Below are 12,634 nucleotides of genomic sequence, written 5' to 3' on the forward strand. Positions count from 1 at the left end.
TTCCAGGGTGCCAACACTCTCTGTTACGTCACCACCGGAGTTCGCTCCAGCGACTTCTGCTCCGATCGCCAGGCGACGCCGTGTTCATGCCATGGATGGTGCTGGTGATGGGAGAGGAGTCGATGCCAGCGGCACCGGTGGGCGCAGGCTCTGATCGTCCACTGGGCTGGGTTATCTTGGGATCTGCAGTACCACTGGCTGACTGTGGGTGGCATGTGTCTTCCAGCTGAAGTTGCCAGCGTTCAGCTACAGCCAATGGGAAGACACCACACCCTTCTTAGCTCCCCTCCTGTCTGCTGACCTCTGCCAGAGATATTTCTGATTTCCTGGCTCCTGATCCGCCCTATTCTGTTTTGTGATTCCTGTGTGCTGACTTCTGCATGTTTTCTGACTACCCTTCTGCCTGCAGTTTTTGTACCTCGCTGCCTGATCCGGATTTGACCTCTGCTATGTTTTTTTATTACGTCCTTGCCTGCTGATTCTGTCCCTGTTCTGCTATTCCTGGTTTGACCCTGCCTGATGACTACTCTCATCGGATTGCAGCCTTCCACAGGTAGTGATCTCCAGGGCCCTGTGTAATTCCAAATCCCTGTATAGGGGTTAAAAGGGTTTCAAGGTTCTGGAGGTCCTGCTTGGTGAGGGGCTTCCCTCTAGCCTGTCCATTATATCCCATCTGAGTCTGTTGATCCAGGCAGGCGTTACAGTACCGCAAGACATATTAACATTTAAGACCCCATTGCAGCTGAAGCATACAAACTGTGCATCAATCAACTTCACAACTTGCCACATAAATTAAGTCTCTTCTTAAAACTCTGTTGCAGAAAAATCCCTATCCAAACGTTTTAGTGACAAATACGTCTCTTATGATTATGCCAAATGCAAAGTCATTCCTTTTTTCCAAAGACTTCTGCCAGACTGAAATGTTTCTCTACTTCTAATGCACTTATCAAATTTGGAATCCAAAATTTTGTACAGTACATTTAAGCATCACTCCAACACCATAGTGCCTCTTTTAGACTAACATGCCAAGGAGATGGAAAGAGCTCAACGTATCAGTGAGCATTCTCATTACACTGTGAAATCTAAGTAAATTTCTTGTTTTCTATCTATATGTCCAGCAGTTTGCTTTATAGCAAATCTATTAAAATGAAATTCAAACTAAAATTAAAATTCAAACAAAAATGACTGGCCAAAAACCCATGTACAAAAAATCATAATGAAAGTATATTAAAAGCCAGGATATATTTTGATGTGTATGTTTAAATAGTCAATGTGATATATTCTCTTTAAGGGCTTATAACTTTTCAATAACAAGCAGTTACGTTATTACTAAGCTCACTTTATACTTTTACTTTTAGTGCCAGCATCAAAAATGAATACATCCAACAATGAAAATGTTCCTCACACATATGAGACCATACAGAACCAAGCTTCCCCGGGTATCCCTGGCTGGAATTCATCTGTTCCAACATGTCAGCAAAATGTCTATCCACCAGTCCCTGCATATAGTGCCTCCCCTTCTGCACAGGTGTGGGCTGCTCCCAATGTGGCCCCACAATGGATTGTGGCCAATGTAATGGCACCAAATTCACATCCTTCATCTCCTTTTTACCAAACATTTCTGAAGGGCAAACCAAAAGCCTTGGGGGTAAGTAATTATTAAATAGTGAACACCTATTGTATAAATATCTTATTTCATTTTTAATTTATTATATTTTACTTAAAATGGTTTCTAAAATAATAAATAATTATGGAAATATATAAATGTTTTTGAATGTTCTTGTCACATCGAGGGGTACAGATGCTCAGCATGCAGTGTAACACAAAGGTAACAACCGGAATGGTATAGAAGGAAGGCACTGGTAATAAGGAGAGGGGCCACCTCCTGCAACTCACCTGAGTCTTTGCCCTGCACTCCCTAAATGGGTCCTTCCTCCCATCACCTCCATATGCCTGGGCCCTTGTTTGCCCTAAACTCACCCTGGCTATGGAGTTGGCCGGCAAGAACACTAGTTTCACCACTGCAATAATACAACAGGAGGTAAGGGAGACAAACAGAGGGAAGATAAACACAAAAAAGCAAACACTCCAAGCTCCTCCAATGCGGCTAAATGACACAGCTGAAATAGTCATGACTCCTCAGATACTTAGAGACAGGTCCCTTCCAAACTGGTCAGCCTATTCTATAACTGGCAAAAGATGGTAAGACACATTAGTTTTTATAGAAAAGGGGAGAGGTCACAAAATAGCTGCAACCTGAGATTAAGGTTACAAAGGAAAGCCAGATAGGAAAGAGTCCTTAACCCCCTACAGCACTAAATGAAAGTAGATTCCATAAACCTCCACCTAGCATGCAGTGCAACACAAAGGTAACAATTGGAATGGTGTAGAAGGAGAGCACTAGCGATAGGGTGAGGGTACAACTCCTGCAATTCACCTGAGTCTATACCTTGCACCCCTTAATGTCCCTATATGGGTCCTTCCCCCCGTTGCCCTTATTTGCCCTGAACTCACTCTGGCTAGTGAGAAGGCCGTTGAGAACACTAGTCTCACCACTGCAATAATACAATACTAGGTAAGTCAGACAAACAGAGAAAAGATAGACACAAAAAGGAAATCACTCCTCCACTGCAACTAAACACTACAGCTGTAATAGTCACAACTCAGCTTCTGCGGGAGACAGGCTTTTTCCAAAGTGATCAGCATAAGAATGAGATTCCATGACCGGCATCAGATGGTAAGACACATGACTTTTTATAGCAAAGGGGAGCGGTAACAAAAGAGCTGCAACTGAGATTAAGGCTACTAAAAGTACTAAAAGAAATTAGATTCAGTCAAATACAAGTTATAGACCTGTGCCTAATAACGTCTGGTCCCAGACTCGCCAGATGTCTCCCAAAAGGTTATTAAAATGAATGAAAACAGATGCTCACCTACTGGACACCTACCACTTTTCCTTACATCTTCCTGTGTCACAAATTGGTATCGAGTCCTCACTTCCTCCACGCTCCTTCTACTCTTTCTTTCAGCTTAAACAGAATATGAAAGCGGCAGCCAATAAGATGCTGCTGCAGGTCAGAAGTGAAAGTGAGATCAACTGATGATGCAGACAGCATCGTGGAAGAGACAGGGAGGTTCAACAGTTATCTGTTTTTTTCAACTTACTAGAGATGGACCAAATTTTAGTATCACATATGTAGTGGACATTTCTTTTACAGAAGTGCTATAATTACCACTTGTCTTTAGACACAACACAGTGAGACATTGCTGCACTAATTAGCTCTGAATCTGAAGTTACAGTCACACCCAGACTCCAGTTGCTGTGGTGCCCAAAGGATATTTGACCATATAATTATATACCAGTATTGTAACTAAATAATAGAAGGCTGGAGGCCCTGTGTTTTTTGCATTGAGGCAAAGGAGCTTTAAAGGTAATCTGTCAGCAGAATTTCATACGGCAAACTGTTTATATGCACATGTAGCTCTTTCAAAGACAAAACCAGCAATAACTTCAGATGGGCAGTCCATTCCTAACAAATCAGTATTTGAATTGATATACAAATGATGATGTAGATCTGAAGTCTCTATCACTCCTGCTCTATTCCATGTACAGCACCAACTCCTTCTACTTGATTGACAACCTCTATGCTTTGTTACTTTAGGCAAAGTAGTTATAAGTCAAGCAGGAGGACGAGGCTCTGGTGGGGAATAGAGCTGGAGTGACAGAGTCTTGAGATATACAGTGACATTTGTATATCAATTCAAATGTGGATTTCTGTGGAATGGAGGAACGCACTGTCTATGCAAAGGTATTGCTGGAGTTGTATTTTAAAGTGTTACATGGGCATATAAATAGTTTGCGTGTGAAATCCTACTGATAGATTCCCTTTGATTTATTTTTCTGCCAACCTTTTTAAATATATAATTTGTATTATTATTATTATTATTTATTATTATAGCGCCATTTATTACATGGCGCTTTACAAGTGAAAGGGGTATACAAAAAAACTAGTACAACAATCATTAACAGTACAAAACAGACAGGTACAGGAGGAGAGAGGAACCTGCCCGCGAGGGCTCACAGTCTACAGGGGATGGGTGAGGATACAGTAGGTGAGGACAGAGCTGGTTGTGCAGTGGTGTACGGGACTGAGGATTATTGTAGGTTGTATGCTTGTCAGAAGAGGTGGGTCTTCAGGTTCCTCTTGAAGCTTTTCACGGTAGGAGAGAGTCTGATATGCTGGCGTACAGCGTTCCAGAGTATGGGGGAGGTACAAGAGAAATCTTGTATGCGATTGTGGGAAGAGGAGATAAGTGAGGAGTAGAGAAGGAGATCTTGTGAGGATCTGAGGTTGCATGCAGGTAGGTACCGGGAGACTAGGTCACAGATGTAAGGAGGAGACAGGTTGTGGATGGCTTTGTAGGTCATGGTTAATGTTTTGAACTGAAGTCTTTGGGCAATGGGAAGCCAGTGAAGGGATTGGCAGAGTGGCAAGGCTGGGGAATAGCGAGAAGTAGATTAAGCGGGCTGCAGAGTTTAGGATAGATTGGAGGGGTGCAAGAGGGTTGGAAAGGAGGTTAGAGAGCAGGAGGTTGCAGTAGTCGAGGCGGGAGATGATGAGAGCATGTACTGATGTTTTTGCTGATTCTTGGTTAAGGAAAGCACGGATCCAGGAGATATTTATGAGTTGTAGTTGGCATGAGGTGAAGAGGGCTTGGATGTGTGGCTTGAAGGATAGAGTAGAGTCGAGGGTTACTCCAAGGCAATGAGCTTGTGAAACTAGGGAGAGTGAGAAGCCATCATCTTTGATGGATAGGCTTGGTGGAGGAGCTGAATGAGGAGGAGGAAAGACAATTAATTTTGTTTTGTCCATGTTAAGCTTTAGGAATCGCACAGAGAAGAAAGATGAAATAGCAGACAGACATTGTGGGATTTTGGTTAGGTAATGTCAGGTCCAGAGAGGTAGATCTGCGTATCATCGGCATAGAGATGATACTGAAAGCCTTTGGACTCTATGAGCTGTCCCAGACCAAAGGTGTAGATGGAGAACAGCAAGGGTCCAAGAACTGAACCTTGGGGGACACCAATGGATAGAGGGCGAGATGAGGAGGTGGTCTGTGAGTGGGAGACGCTGAAAATTCAGTCGGTTAGGTATGAAGAGATCCAAGATAGAGCAAAGTCTGTGATGCCCAGAGATGAGAGAATCTGTATTAGGAGGGAGTGGTCTACTGTGTCAAAGGCAGAGGACAGGTCCAGGAGGAGGAGGACAGAGTAATGTTGCTTGGCTTTGGCGGTTAGTAGGTCAATGGTGACTTTAGTTAGGGCAGTTTCAGTAGAGTGATGCGGTCGGAATTTGCATGCATTTATTTTAAACTGGCTATGAACTATATGTGCAAACTATGAACAATTTTTATTGTGAATTTACAGACATCTTGATAGAGAAAGTTAATATTTTTTTCAAGATGAAAAAGTAAATTAGAGCATTCTAAACGTTAGTTGCACATCTTTAATCAAATAATCTCATATTAGTGGATTGGATTTAATTAAGTAAGTGCAATTTTTATAAGTAGATATGTCCTAAACTGGATTTGGATAGGTTTTAATATTGTTTGGGTATATTGCTCAAGACATTTGTTACATTTAAAATATTGAGACATACAGTAATGATGTGAATACTTGGGAAAAATGTATAAACAGACAAAACTGGAAAGATGTAAGTGTAGAAAGAGATAAATGTATGTCAAATTTTAAAATTAAGGTATGGAACCAAGATTTTTACAATATTTAATAGTGTCTCTGCACATGTCATTCAGAATAACATTTGACTACTAATATAAGAAATAAAACCATTGACTAGTAAGAGTAATGCAGTCATAGCCAAAAGTTTTTTGAGACTGATACAAATTTTGCCTTTCACTAATTTTTCTTCTTCAGGTGTTTTTAGTTCTTTAAGTCAGATGGTTCTATGGTTACTGAAAAACGGTTATAAACATTTCATAACTTTTTTTTAACTTATTGATAAATGCATTCAGTTCATGAAAGGATATCATACCTTGTACAGTGGTGGTCACTACCTGGGCAGTCACAGATCATCGGTTCCGAGTGGAGCATAATTTATATGACAGAGTTGTTATACATCTCCAGGGTAACTGCGTAAGTCTCTTTCTTCTGTAGAGTGTAAGCTCTTATGGTCAGAGGGGTCTTCATTCTACCTCTTTGTTCTGTAGTTTGTAAGTTTTTATGTTCATTGGGGTCCTACCTTCTGCAGTGTGTACGCTTCTTTGGCAAGCGGGGTCTTCTGTCTTTCACCAGTGGAGTGTAAGCTCTTATGGTCAGCGAGGTTTTCTCTCCTCTCCCTCTTTGTACATATCCAAAGCAATTACAAACTTTCCAGTATTGAAACTTGTGTGAACTTATTCGACGTGAATCAAATGTTTTTGAGAATATTAATCAGTTGGTGAATTAAGTTTCGAAACATCCGCTCATCCTTAGTTGACCTTAATTTTCAAAATTTTCTGCATTTCACCCTGGCATGTTGGATACCAGACTCTGAGCCAAATCCTGCCTGATGACAACCCATTCTTGCCTAATCAGTGCTTGGACTTTATTACAATTTCCGTTTTTATTTTTTCCATCCACTTATTGAGGATTTATCACAGATTTTCAATAAAATTGAGATGATTCTTCTTATGTTACTAGGGCGGGCAGAATGATCAGAAAGCCTGCGCACCTCAAGGATTATATCTAACTGTATATACAGTCATATGAAAAAGTTGGGCACCCCTATTAATGTTAACCTTTTTTCTTTATAACAATTTGGGTTTTTGCAACAGCTATTTCAGTTTCATATATCTAATAACTGATGGAGTGAGTAATATTTCTGGATTGAAATGAGGTTTATTGTACTAACAGAAAATGTGCAATCTGCATTTAAACAAAATTTGACCGGTGCAAAAGTATGGGCACCTCAACATAAAAGTGACATTAATATTTTGTAGATCCTCCTTTTGCAAAAATAATAGCCTCTAGTCGCTTCCTGTAGCTTTTAATGAGTTCCTGGATCCTGGATGAAGGTATATTTGACCATTCCTGTTTACAAAACAATTCCAGTTCAGTTAAGTTTGATGGTCACCGAGGATGGACAGCACGCTTCAAATCATCCCACAGATTTTCAATGATATTCAGGTCTGGGAACTGGGACGGCCATTCCAGAACATTGTAATTGTTTCTCTGCATGAATGCCTGAGTAGATTTGGAGCGGTGTTTTGGATCATTGTCTTGCTGAAATATCCATCCCGTGCGTAACTTCAACTTCGTCACTGATTCTTGCACATTATTGTCAAGAATCTGCTGATACTGAGTTGAATCCATGCGACCCTCAACTTTAACAAGATTCCCGGGGCTGGCATTGGCCACACAGCCCCAAAGCATGATGGAACCTCCACCAAATTTTACTGTGGGTAAGCAAGTGCTTTTCTTGGAATGCCGTGTTTTTTTGCCTCCATGCATAACGCCTTTTTGTATGACCAAACAACTCAATCTTTGTTTCATCAGTCCACAGGACCTTCTTCCAAAATGTAACTGGCTTGTCCAAATGTGCTTTTGCATACCTCAGGCGACTCTGTTTGGGGCGTGTTCGCAGAAACGGCTTCTTTCGTATCACTCTCCCATACAGCTTCTCCTTGTGCAAAATGTGCTGTATTGTTGACCGATGCACATTGACACCATCTGCAGCAAGATGATGCTGCAGGTCTTTGGAGGTGGTCTGTGGATTGTCCTTGACTGTTCTCACCATTCTTCTCTGCCTTTCTGATATTTTTCTTGGCCTGCTACTTCTGGGCTTAACAAGAACTGTACCTGTGTTCTTCCATTTCCTTACTATGTTCCTCACAGTGGAAACTCACAGTTTAAATCTCTGAGACAACTTTTTGTATCATTCCCCTGAACAACTATGTTGAATAATCTTTGTTTTCAGATCATTTGAGAGTTGTTTTGAGGAGCCCATGATGCCACTCTTCATAAGAGATTCAAATACGAGAACAACTTCCAAGTGGCCACCTTAAATACCTTTTCTCATGATTGGATACACCTGCCTATGAAGTTCAAAGCTCAATGAGGTTACAAAACCAATTTAGTGCTTTAGTAAGTCAGTAAAAAGTAGTTAGGAGTGTTCAAATCAAGAAATTGATAACGGTGCCCATATTTTTGCACCGGTGAAATTTTGTTTAAATGCGAATTGCACATTTTCTGTTAGTACAATAAACCTCATTTCAATCCAGAAATATTATTCAGTCCATCAGTTATTAGATATATGAAACTGAAATAGCTGTTGCAAAAACCCAAATTGTTCTAAAGAAAAAAGGTTAACATTAATAGGGGTGCCCAAACTTTTTCATATGACTGTATTGTAATTATCCCTTACTTGGTCAGGTTAACCGTTATGTTTATTATGTTTAATTATTCCTCCAGTTAAAAGAGAAAGGATGTAGCAATATGTTATATGGCCTGTAGGGGCCTCACTACTTGTATGTGTGCACCACAGGGAAGAGGCAACTCACTAGTGATGGGCTGTGAGGCTCTTTTTGGTGATCCGGTTCCCATGGCTCTGGCTCTGTTGAATCGTTCATGGATCCCTATTAAATATGTATTCCCATTTTTTAATCATGGCAGTGTTAAGCAACATTATGAGTGAGACCATTTTTTGTTTGAAAAGCCTCCACACACGAACCCGTGTTTTGGCATGCACTGTGAATAGGAGGCTTTTGGAGGCAAGCAAAGTGTCAAGAAGGGCAGCAAAGAAGCCACTTCTCTTCAACAAAAACTTCAAGTTCAAATTGACATTCTGCATGAAACACAGGGATTGGAAATCAGAGAAATAAGGAAAAGTAATTTTCTCTAATAAACCCCTGTTTAATCTATTTGGGACCACTGGAAGAATGATTGTCCAGAGAAGAAAAAGTGAGTGCTGCCACAAGTCCCAATTAGAGTTGAGCACATCAAACCAAGGAGGATTGACTTTGAATTTCCTGAAATTTACAGGTCCTATGCTACAATTCAATTTGTGAGGATTGTCCAAAGAAATAGAATATCTGGCGCGACTTCACCCACTGCAGAAGAATCAGTGAGCAGGCTAATGAGTTATAGCTTGAAAGAAACCAGAAAAATGAACAATATGTGGCACCATAGCCCCTATATTGGGATATAGCATATAGAAATTAAGAGCATAATAGGCACGAAGGATTGCCAAATGTTCTAAAAAAATATGTAAAATATCAAAGATCTTTATTAAAGTAACAACAGAGAAATATTAAAAAGAATAACATAGTACATATTCGTAATAGGTACAGTATGTGATGAGGATGCACAAGAAAGGACGATGGCCAAGGACACATGGACAAATAAGAAGGACTAGTGTCCAGGTATACATATAAATATACAAGATAATATGATAAAAAAAAATATACAAAAAAAGCCGCAGCCACACCATGATTTACCAGACACATTTATGAACATAAAACTTCATATTATGTATAGGAAACTGGATGGGGACTGAGGATGGGTCGTAATTTATAGCAGAACAAGAGAAAAACACACGACCAATATCCAAGGTGCAAAAGGTGAAATCTTTATTGACAAGGGGTAGGTGCGGGGCGGCACAGAACAAGTGAGGGCACGGACATCAATCAATTACCAATATAAACAGACAATTATCAAAAGTGATAGATAGTCACATTGATCAAACCATAATATAGTGCAACTATATGATATCAAACATTTATTATACCCACAAAAATGTCAAAATAGTAGATATATGGGCAAAGATGTCAGCAAACCAAATGTATAAAATCCCATTAAGTAGGGAACAAGATCACCACCCATTCCATCCATCTCATTCACCAACACTGGCTGGGAATTACCAAAACCAGAGGAGTTAGAAGGTAACATATGGGGGTTGGAAAAAATTTCAGGCCTAAGTGGCAGTAACTAGGTCTGGTAACACATTAAGTCAGTATTGTCACATATTTGCAAGCTGACATCCGAGTCCATCATATGATAGGATGTAACCATATAATAACAATCACATTCTGCTGGTGGTAGAAAAGATACAAATGTCTGCCAGGTAAACTATAACACTAAGTGATGGAAGAGGAATTTTTCCTCATATCCCCTCCATACGGGTCCATAGATTAGCAAATCATAGCCAATGTCATATCCAATGTATAGCCGTAGTGGCCCATAGGGAAATAAGGAGAGGAAACTCCAGAGCTATGTAGTTGAATGGTGTAGTGATACACTAACCTGAGAATATTGGTGGTCAGGGAGTGATGTCCGTGTCCTTCCCGACGGCCGTTTCGGCTAGGAAGCCTTCGTCATCCTATCATATGATGGACTCGGATGTCAGCTTGCAAATATGTGACAATACTGACTTAATGTGTTACCAGACCTAGTTACTGCCACTTATCCCTGAAATTTTTTCCAACCCCCATATGTTACCTTCTAACTTCTTGGTAATTCCCAGCCAGTGTTGGTGAATGAGATGGATGGAATGGGTGGTGATCTTGTTCCCTACTTAATGGGATTTTATACATTTGGTTTGCTGACATCTTTGCCCATATATCTACTATTTTGACATTTTTGTGGGTATAATAAATGTTTGATATCATATAGTTGCACTATATTATGGTTTGATCAATGTGACTATCTATCACTTTTGATAATTGTCTGTTTATATTGGTAATTGATTGATGTCCGTGCCCTCACTTGTTCTGTGCCGCCCCGCACCTACCCCTTGTAAAAAAAAATATATAGATTACTTAAATCAACTGTGAGGTAATACCACAAAGTGACCACTAGATGTCCCTAGAATACATAAGATATCCAAGCTTGTGCTGTATAACAATATGCAAAAATCGAATGTATAGGGCCAAAAAGGAGAAACTATTAAGAAACAGAAGGCAAATAAAGATAGAGACCAAATAACAAGTATAAGAGTATATACCCATTGGGTGCTGTGTAACAGTAAAGCGATAAACCGAGGGCCCTCCACTCTGCAGAGCAAGTCACAGGATCAGACAGATTAACGGGTGAACCAGGCAGAATGTTTAGTTACAAGGAATGACAAACGTAAGCTGCCGAGCAGTGCGAGGGAGGAAAAAGGAGTAAAAACAACCCACAGTACAACAGTATCCTCTTTAACTGAAGCGAACAGCCAGGTCGCCACAACTAGTACAACATACAATACAGAACAGCAGAACAGCAACATGCATGTATTCAGCATTAAACAATCCTGCTCTTTCCTCTATGGTAGCTGGTCTCCTCTAAAGGGACCGTGCGGGTACCGCACTCTGACTATGGAGGCTTATTATGCTTCCCTAACCACCGCACCCAGGCATACACTCATGGCACTGTCTGCAGGATCGGTCCGCTCTGAGGCTTGACGGTACAGTGGTGCGCATTTCACTCTGGGAGGGCAATGCAGGACATCTCTTCCCATGATTTGCTGGACAGCTGGGCTCATCAGGCGAGATACTCTAGCAGAGTGCGTACTTCTGCACATCCTGGAACTTACAATAGAAATAAAGAAGTTTTGTCAGCTCATCCCTCTTCACTCCTGGACTCTGCACCGATGCAAGGAACGCCCTGGCCCGGGCGGGAATGAATGTAGCAAGAATCAAGTATCCAGCATCATGGAGAATTGGAAAAGTAAAACTGACATTTATTTGTATGGATATAAAAACATATAGACTGTGCAGTGGGCACAGAGGCACAAGTGCAAAATGGTGGATTTATCCAACGCGTTTCGACCAGAGAGTCTTATTCATGGTATGTGTTTTAACCAGACTGATTCAGTATTTAAAAGGTACACATAACACGTTAAGGGGTGGGATTAGTGATCAATACAAACTAAAAGACGTGCAGGTGTGAAATTCCTAGACAGCACTACCATCAGTCACGTAACAGGAATAAAAACATACATGTAGGAATCCACAATGAAAAAATTGAAAAATAAGTATCACATCAAAAAATATATTGTATAGCACTGGAATTTTCTCTTGAAAATTGTTTCTCTTTCTCATATTTATTAATTCATATGGAATTTTAGACATAAAAATATATGTTTGAATTTTAGGTAAATTTTAGTATATTCTAATATTCCATATGTGAGATAGATTGGGAATTTGATATAAACAGAATTCATAGCTGCTCATGGCGAGAAAGAGGGAGATGAAGGAAGCCAAGGGGAGGGGAACCACAGGAGGTGTATTTATGTATATTGAAGAATTAGATCCTGTCGGGTATTCAGAGAGCCTGAATATCCAGAGGGATTCTCTGTTCAAAAGTTTTCTTCTGTGGTCTTGTAACGGGGTGCCAGGGGCGCCTCTGGGCTTGTAGTCGTGGCCCCTTCTGTCAGGCTTACCCCTGGCTCCGCCGTCACTATCGGGACGGGAGATGTCTTGGTGGGGCAGAGTGTGTTGGTGCAGATGTCGTCTGACGTATAAACACTCTCCAGGCATGGTTCGATGCAAATAAAAGACATTCTTTATTTCACAACTCTTTCCAAAAACCGGCAGTTACAGATGACTTCACGTTCTTTTCTTAGCTGGGGAAAGCCTGCCCTGACGTCTCCTCCAG

General features: G+C 40.7%; 1 protein-coding gene across 3 annotated transcripts in view; it reads left to right on the plus strand.

Moving 5' to 3' along the window:
• LOC142309910 (membrane-spanning 4-domains subfamily A member 4A-like) overlaps positions 1–12,634 on the plus strand; it is a 163,356-nt gene that overhangs the window by 55,964 nt on the left and 94,758 nt on the right. For all 3 annotated transcript variants that reach the window (XM_075347372.1, XM_075347374.1, XM_075347375.1), the window contains exon 2: positions 1,359–1,648. In XM_075347372.1, the coding sequence (XP_075203487.1) occupies positions 1,373–1,648 (276 nt within the window). In that variant the 5' untranslated portion in view covers positions 1,359–1,372. The remainder of the gene's footprint in view (positions 1–1,358; positions 1,649–12,634) is intronic.

Source organism: Anomaloglossus baeobatrachus, chromosome 5, assembly GCF_048569485.1.
Source record: "Anomaloglossus baeobatrachus isolate aAnoBae1 chromosome 5, aAnoBae1.hap1, whole genome shotgun sequence".
In the NCBI taxonomy this organism is placed as follows: domain Eukaryota; kingdom Metazoa; phylum Chordata; class Amphibia; order Anura; family Aromobatidae; genus Anomaloglossus; species Anomaloglossus baeobatrachus.